Genomic DNA, 9,003 nt, shown 5'->3' with positions numbered 1-9,003 from the left:
TTTGATATCAAAAAAGTTCTCTTCTACAATTTTTTGATGAAAAGGCACAGCGGCAATGATGTTTTTTGTCATTAACAGATAGTTACAGGTGGATAGCTTTTGTCAATAATAACAATAATTTGTCAAACTGTGACTTACTTTGAATTTCCCTACACGAATTTGCGGATATGCGATTAGTTCAGAGGAAATGCTACAGTAACATGGCAGAAGCTGAAAGAACTCACGCCAACAAAGGTTCAGTTCAGTGAAAAACAAAAAGTTCCAGGAAGATAGTGGACGATAAATGTTCGGGTTCCAAGCACACAGGAACACGTATTGGACATAACCGAATCAGTGCCTTCCAGGGGCACTCAGAGCACAAAAACTGACACTTTCCGAAGCATCAAATAAATACCGAGGAAGGGCTACGTTCCTACCACGTTTGCACGATACACACAGCATAAGGAGATACAAACGGAGCAGGAGTTAATTAACTGAATACGAGAAGCTGCTTGATAAGAGTGGATAATAAAGAGGTTACACAGGCACTAGCTGGTTTGGAGTTAACCATTCAAATGTTTGGTGTTGTATGGTTTATTTTTAAACACCAATATTCGAGGTTATGAGAACAGGTTGACATTTCGTCAACAAATCTTGTTGAATTTACCGTTTATCCTTGTCTATCTTATTGTCAGTCCAGTCAGTATAATTCCATGGTTACCGGAGTTTTAAATAATTACAAAGCAACAGGTATTTGCGCAATGTTAATTAGGCAGATTACCTTGAAAAACATTGCTGCCGTATTTCTGATATAGGTTTTTTGCAAATTTCTCAGTTTTTAACAACAATTAGTTTATTTTACTATTTTTTCTGTACTCCTATAACAGCGCCAGATAACACCTCCAGAGGAATGACGCCAATTTTGAATCACCCTGCATAAAATTTAAGATATTGATTATAAAATATGTTTCATACATTTCTCAATTCACCTCCGAAATAAATATCCACAACGCAAATTGTTTAGACGTAATGAAGCTTTTTTGCTCTGAATTGTGTAATAGGGTAGAAAAATTACCAGAAGTTGCTGATTTTAGAAACGATGCGTGAAACACCAGGAGTAAAAGTGATTTAAAAAAAATTAAACGAGTTTCTTTGCAAAACGCGAATCAAACATTTTTGAATTTGCAAAATACATTTGTACCTACTTTATTTACGCATAATGACTGACCACCATAACACTAGTGAAGGTTAACTAATTAACAGCATACTGCTAAGAACCTAAGGCAAAGGAAGCGTTAAGTGATATTAAGTGAATTGCAACATTAACAAAACATTAGGATAAAGTAGATATTATGTAAAAAAGTTTGCTCAATTTGTTACCGCTTGAGCATTTTGTTCTTCGCCTATCCGCCCTATCCTAATGTAGCAATTATACAGAGTGTCGCTGAAATAGCTGTTCAGTCGCGTGAGCACAAATTCCTTAAACAGGATACGGCTTGTTCAACTATGTACTCTAAAATATTGTAATTCAAAACTCGACAATTTTTTTCCAATTGAGGTCGGCAACGCACTTGAGGTGGAGATTATCCGCTCTTGCAAATCATTAAGCACTTTAAGGGTTTCTCTAGCGAATCTTAATTTCGCGTTAAATTATTCCCCTTCAAATTATGCCATTGTTTATGAGTGAATGCAAATTTTCCAATGGTATACTGCCTATTCTCTTTTCTCAAATAGTATCAAATCTGCTTGTTCCGGGTATCTTCGAAAAATCAGAGATTACAAGCACACGTTTAAAGATACTGTAAGCGTGAGTTGCATATCAGCTCATGAGGCAATGCACGAGCCGTTCTTGAAGATAACCAGTCCTTGAGGATTAATTATATCGATAACTGTACAAGTGCAAGCTTGTGCACGAATGTGTTCCGCGAAATTCACTTTTCAAGATTACATAAAGTGTGTACAGGGCAATTGCATATTGGCGTGATTCCGCTGAACGGTTAAGCTGAAAGATAAAACAGTGTTTTGAAATATTTTTAAGATAGTAGTTGAAGATATTGTACAAGATAGTATATGATCTCGGTAGCCGTTTGACAACGAAACAGGCCCGAATTTGCAGACACATACGAAATTTATTTGATTGACTCAGAAAGCGAAATTTCAATATCAGACAGTTAGGTGCAAGATTATGCCAAAATTTCATGTTTTCCGTCTCGTTTTTGCTCATTTCTCGGAAGCAAAATGAGCAAAAAGACTCACTTTTACATCATTCCAGAGAAAACTAAATGACCTTTTTAGAAAGTGAACCATCGATAAGGGAATGTTGGCAGTTTTCTCAAAAAATGGTTGAATTCGAGAAGTTTTAGATTTGCGTGGGTTTTTCTGATTTGCAAAATCCACTTGAACATGACGCTGCTTTTTTCGAAGTTTCTCAAGAACCATTCGAGCCTCAGAATTCGTTTTGGCATCGTTCGATAGAGAATTGAAAACTCGATTGAGTCGTAACAACGTTAGTGAGGAAATTCGAGTAGTTTTAACCCAGAAAGTGAAATTTGAATATCAGACACTTAGGTGCAAGATTATGCCAAAATTACATGTTTTCCGTCCCGTTTTAGCTCATTTCTCGGACGCAAAAAGAGCAAAAACGCTAATTTTTACATCATTCCAGAGAGAACTAAATGGTCTTTTTAGAAAGTGAACTATCGATAAGAAAATATTGGCGGATTTCTCAAATAACTCTCTCTCAACATAATTGAAAATTCGATTCAGCAACATGGGTGAATAAATTCGAGTAGTTTTCATCCTGAAAGCAAAATTTGAATATCAGACACTTAGGTGCAAGATTATGCCACAATTTCAGGTTTTGCGTCCTGTTTTTGCTCATTTCTCGGACGCAAAATGAGCGAAAACGCTCTATTTTACATAATTCCTGAGAGAACTAAATGACCTTTTTAGAAAGTGAACCATCGATAAGGGAATGTTGGCAGTTTTCTCAAAAAAGCCTTGGTTTCAAAAAGTTTTACAATTGCGTGTGTTTTTTTGGCGACTCAAACATGACGCCGCCTTTTTCAAACTTTCTCAAGCCCCATTTGAGCCACATAATTCGTTTTGACACTGTTGGAGAAATAATTGAAAATTCGATTCAGTCATAAAAAAATGAGTGAAAAAATTCGAGTAGTTTTGATCAGAAAGTGATTACGATTTTAAATCACCCTCTTAGTAGTTTAATATTTGAGAATCAGAATTAACTTGTGTGAAATCAGAAATAATTTGTGTTCTCTTTGTCTTAATCATGGTCATTGTTGGTGCTTGAGAAAAAATAATGGGATTTGTCAAAGTTAGGAAATTCAGTAGATTTTTATCGAAGTCGTTTTGTACCAGTGTACCAAATGATTACCATAGAAAACATATAATTTGGCTAATTAAAGATTTAAAGCGTCTGATGATGCAAATTACCAATTTAAAGCAATGTGCATCGTGATTAATTGCGCTACTACATTGAATGCTTATTACCGGCAATAATTAAAATTTCCATGTATTTCAAAGTCAATACTACTGTGCGAAGATCAATTTTTCCATGGCAACATGTTTGACTAAAAACCCTATAATTATTTACAGTTTGACTTACTCAAGTGTACATTTATTGTGGTACATTCTGTGCGCTGGACGCTCGTCTGTTCTCGTGCATGCAGTAAAGGTAAGCATAATTACTTTTACTAAAGTTGCAGATATTCACGTCTGGTTTATTTTAAGATAATAACAATTGATACAGGGTGTCTCAAACTGTACCTGTAGTGACTAAACTTACATTTTTTTTAAATGGAATGCCGTACTCTGTATTGCATATTCGAGCTATTCGTAAAATTCTAAGCCCATTCGATATAAATGTTCAATATTGATTTTCAACTGTTTCTGAGTTAATAGCCAATATTGTAATAATACCTACCCGTAAAGTAAAGAGTAACAAGCTAAAACAATTTGGTTACTTTGAGAAATTTGGTTACTTCAGCCATTCCTTATTCCACATTAGGGAACTTCCACTTATGATGTGAGTTTCCATGTTCCGTTCACTATGTATCCAAGTTTTGAAGACTATGACGAGTTCTATTTATATGAGTTCCATTTATTTATCGACTGCGTTAGTTATGTGAATTTTTCCCATTCAATCTGACAAATAAGTCCAAACAGCAAATTATTAATAATTGAAAGAGATATACTTTCGAGGCCATTGCTTGAAACGAAAAACCCATTAGTATTAATAATTGGTTTACTCAAATTTGCAATCGGAAAAAAAGTTATGATAAAATAAAATAGAAATATTAAATAACATTCGCTCTTTGGTGATATTTGTCAGATGCAAACTATGAAATTTATCTTTCGTTTGGTTTATTGTGAAAATAACTCTATTCAAAAACACTTAATGCAATATTAGCCTTGCTCTAAAATAGTCGAACTGAAATCACGAGTTAGATATTTAAAGGGTATTAACTAATAGGTTAATAAAATTTATAATTAGAGAATTGTATGTGACATGCGTTCCGCAAAAGGTAAGAAGATTCTACCTACCTACTCGAATTCTAATAGCTTAAAACTATTCAAAATTGCATTCTTAAGAGCGTTTCTTATTATCCAATTAGGTATCATAACGGTTAATATTAATTAACTTTTTTGTTAATCATTTATTTTACAACATACTGCAGGTATTTACATTTAAAAGGCAAAGGTCCCAGTTTAAGCGTAAAATCGATGGCACATCTTCGACCGACACTAACGGTGAAAGTGAGCATTGGCGAGTAGAAGAAACCGTGTCATTGTCCATTTGATTAAAGAATTGCATAGATTTAACTAGCAGTTAAGCAGTAGCTTGAATAATGCAGTGTGTTGACTGATAAATTTACCAACTATCAATCACAGCTGTTTAGAATTTTCTGTTAAATTTAAATGATGGTCTGCCCTGGTAAAACGTTGTGAATTGCCAAATAACACAATGTGGGTCATTACTTGCAGATACTGTTGAGAAAGTGCGAAGATATGAATGAAGTGATGGACGTGCTGGAAGAAAAAGGTAAATATAGCGGCATAATTTACAGTGCTGGTTAAACTAATTTGCTTAAATATGTAGCACACCTATTTGTTGAAAAACTGTTAAGTGAAGGGGCAGCAACTCCATGCGACGACACTGCAGACTCTTTCAACCAAAATGCTGATTTGCCGCCGTTTTATGACGAAGAGTTGTTTAAAAGGTAAACATTCTTTGTATCGCAGAATTCGTCTTGGCATTGGTGTAATTGCGGAATAATTTTGGAGAAACTAATTTTAACTTCTTATAGATTAGAGGCGTGATAAACGGTTATTTTTCTGTAACGGGTTACAACGTTCCAGCTTTATCTTGGTAATAGGTTGGTAGGTAAATGCCGGCCCGCCTTTAGAACATTTCGAGGTAACAACGGAGCCCAATTTAAACACGGCTATTTCACTCAAATCTAGGCAAAAGCTGATTTTTTCGAAGATTTTCTTCCTTTTTGTTTTTGTAAGTTCAAAAAATATATAAACTAATTTGTACTAGAGGGGTGATAAACGGTTATTTTTCTGTAACGTGTTACAACGTTGCAGTTGCAACTTGGTAATAGGTTTCAAAACGCGGTTCCAAAAGGAATATGTTACTTTTTAAATTTTTCATTAAAAATGCAGAATGATGATCATAGCAGAAATAGTGATGATTTCATTTGAGAATGATTTCCTTTATTAAAACCCATATTCTCAACATTGGTAAACTTAAAATAAAATATTCTGAAATCAGAAACAGAATATGGGTCAGAAGTAACTACTTAAAGAACAAACAAACTGATAATAATAAAACTAGAGTGATTAAATAAAATATACAAAATATACGGTTTATATGCGAAAAGGTTTAAAAATCTCATTTTCATTTAAAAATGAATTAACATTTAAGAATACATTTTTTTGCAGATACTTTTTACTGATTCTGGTTCTTCGCGCGTTTACGATGGCACCTGAAATAATAACCTCTCGCATTTCGTTTCACAATAACACTAAATAATCCGTAAGGTTAGACGTTTGGAACACTGTTATTTTAGCGATTACGTTAAATACCGACCATCCCTATTATAGGTGCCTACGCTGTGGAACCATTGGTGTATAGTTGTTGATGAGGACTGCTAGTGGAAAAACAAAATTTAAAACTTAATTACCTAATTAACTGTTCTATTAATATGGTATGGCACAATTTTATATTTTTTGCTAAATTTTGAATTGATATTAAAGTTATCATTAAAGTTTCGTTAGCAAGTTCACGGTTTGCAGAACGAATTTTTAAAACGTATGTACGTACTTATGAAGATTACATCCGGCTATTGCGAATGAGAAAATATATAAAATATTAAGTGGATCATAAGGAGCTAAATCGATAAACTAGTTTAACAAAATAATAAGATAAGATTGGCATTAAGAAAGTGTACCTGCCTACTCGACTAAAATCTGCTTGTGGGTCTCTGCCTCTATTATTACAGGGTGTTAGTTTGTATCTACTAATTGATTTAAATAACTTCATGCAATTTTTCTGCGGCTAACATTGACTTTAGAACTGTGTGCGTATGTTTAGAAAAATAAATAAATTCATTTGAAAATATAACAAAAAGGGCAATTGTGGATGACAAATTTATTAGCCACAGATCTACTCCTGCTATCAGATGATTAATGTGTCCTTCGTCATTAAAACATCGCGCCATGTCGAGTAACAAAATTAAACTTTGAGCCATACACCTAAACGATTACAATTGGTTAAACTGAATTTCTCTCCGTTTGAATTTAAGGAAAAATTATGAGAAAACTAGTACATACAAAATCCCCAAAACATTCCGATTGTTTCTCTTGTTTTTACGTAAATGGGTAGCCTTAACCGTGTTCTATTTAAGCAGGATGATTCTGGATGTGCCAATTTATCCATATCAATATAATTCATGGGATAAACTTTGATTTCACCGTTTCCCGTATTCGTTTGTTGTCACGTATTGATTGACTCCAAAGATCAATTTTGATCGTCTACAACTGTTCGGACTGGGGTCCGTGTAGGGTGCTTCTCTTTATAAGAGTAATAATTATTTTCTTATGTTTTGGACTTCGATATGTCTCAGACCAGACTTGAGTTTGCCAGCTCGAAAGGTCCGGTCTTTCTTATTTTTCAAACAGTTGGCATATCATGTTTCCAACTTGCGCTCATCTTGGACTGTAACAGTTCACTTACGATACGATAACCATTCAGGTAATTATTTATGATAATTTTTTTTCTAGGGGACAAGCGTTTTATCATAGAAACATTTTTGCACTATTCACTGCAAAACTTTTTGGGCTCATAGCGGTCTTGTCGATACCGAGCATTTTACAAATTTTGAAACATACCAAAATGTCTGGAACAAATATGACTGCTTACAGAAGATATGTGGCAACGATATTTCATATGAATATCTGGTATGATGCAGAGTTTAAACCTGGTTCAAAGTAAGTAGTTTGCATAATCTATTTAAAAACTGTACGGGATGCCCAATTAGGACATGATCCAAATTGTACTGCGATATTTTTTGACTAGAAAAAACGATCTGATTTCAATTAATATAAAGAGCCAAAATCTCCACAAAGGAGTAATACATCAGTACAAAGAAAGTTATTCGGTTACAAAGTAAAAAATTATGCTGACCAAACGAGATTGAGTTTCGCGCTCATGCCTTGAAACCGGCGAAGGATCATCGTCGGATGAGTCGAACGTAGAAATAAATCCACAGCAAGTTTCATTAAAATCGATTGTAACAATTTCTCGACGTTACAATAAACGTAACTTTTTTGAGGAACTTTGGCTGTAAATTGAAGAAGATCCAGACAGCTTTTTTAAAGCAAAGTTGTGCCTTAACAAAGAATGTCGCAGTACCATTTTGATTATGTGCTTACAGGACACTCTGTACATGAATGTCCTCGCTATTTCAAGTTACTTTCGTCTTCCAGTACTAATACCATCATTCCTGCGCTTAAATAATACTTTTCCTGCAATATCTGAATTATATTTTATACAAACACTACAAAACGTGCTTGGTGCCTGTTAATAGACTGTGGCAGTCGATTAAGGAAGTAAAAAATCTCCACAACTCGGCGAGCAATAGAGGGTGCAAAGCGGGGCTTCACAGAATATCTCAAAAAGATATGGTACTGACCCAGTTCGGATTTATGGGATTTCAACTAACACGTGAGAAAATGTTGGGAGTTCACAATGCCACACCTGAAGAGTGGATGGCTTTCATTCATGTGTGGAGGGTTGTAGGACATATGTTGGGGATAGAAGACAGGTAAAATATTTACGTTATTTCACCTGTATGATGTCAGTAAAGAATTTTTCAAATAACGAATTAGCTTGATTTTTTTTTTATTTTTAGATTCAATATTTGCAACGGGTCTGTTGCTGAAGTGAAAGCCAGATGCGAAAAGTTAATTCAACAAGTGTTCATTCCGCACATCAAGAAAAATGATCCTGAATTTCTACAAATGTCCCGATATTTAGTCAATGGTTTATGGGCGATAAATCCCATATTAAATTTTAACGCTGTTATGTGCTCAATGCAGTTCTTACTTGCTAACAAAATTAATTATGACTCTATGGAATATAAAAAACTACATTTTTGGGAAAAATTGTTGCTCGTCTTTATTGCATTTGTACTGTTTAGTTTGAGATGGGCTCCATTTAGATGGTACCACAATAGCTCCAAATATCGAGACTTTTGGTTAATGGAACATTTTCCGTTTCTGGGATATTATAAATATGGATTCAAGAACGCTCATGTTAAAATTCTGGGAAAGGATATGTAATGTATTATTATCATATAACTGTACATAAAATATTTTATAATGTTCTTTTATAAATGTTGTAATATTATCAATAAATATTGTAATTTTTTTGGTGCTGTCTAGAAAATCTTATCAGCCAGTATTGAAAAGTAGGTAACTACAGGGTGATTCAAAATT

General features: G+C 34.1%; 1 protein-coding gene across 1 annotated transcript; it reads left to right on the top strand.

Annotated features, from left to right (window-relative positions):
- Positions 1-3,530: 3,530 nt before the first annotated feature.
- LOC109540553 lies at positions 3,531-8,935 on the top strand. Its single transcript, XM_019908983.2, has 6 exons — positions 3,531-3,673; positions 4,984-5,041; positions 5,099-5,219; positions 7,288-7,494; positions 8,094-8,330; positions 8,418-8,935. Exons 1-6 carry the CDS (start codon positions 3,554-3,556, stop codon positions 8,845-8,847), a joined length of 1,173 nt encoding a protein of 390 aa, XP_019764542.2. The 5' UTR covers positions 3,531-3,553; the 3' UTR covers positions 8,848-8,935.
- Positions 8,936-9,003: the final 68 nt, after the last annotated feature.

Source organism: Dendroctonus ponderosae, unplaced genomic scaffold, assembly GCF_020466585.1.
Source record: "Dendroctonus ponderosae isolate FM_Combo_2020 unplaced genomic scaffold, Dpon_F_20191213v2 Dpon_F_20191213_6, whole genome shotgun sequence".
In the NCBI taxonomy this organism is placed as follows: Eukaryota; Metazoa; Arthropoda; class Insecta; order Coleoptera; family Curculionidae; genus Dendroctonus; species Dendroctonus ponderosae.
Note: the sequence above shows the minus strand (reverse complement) of the source record. Positions and strands in the feature narration are given on the sequence as shown.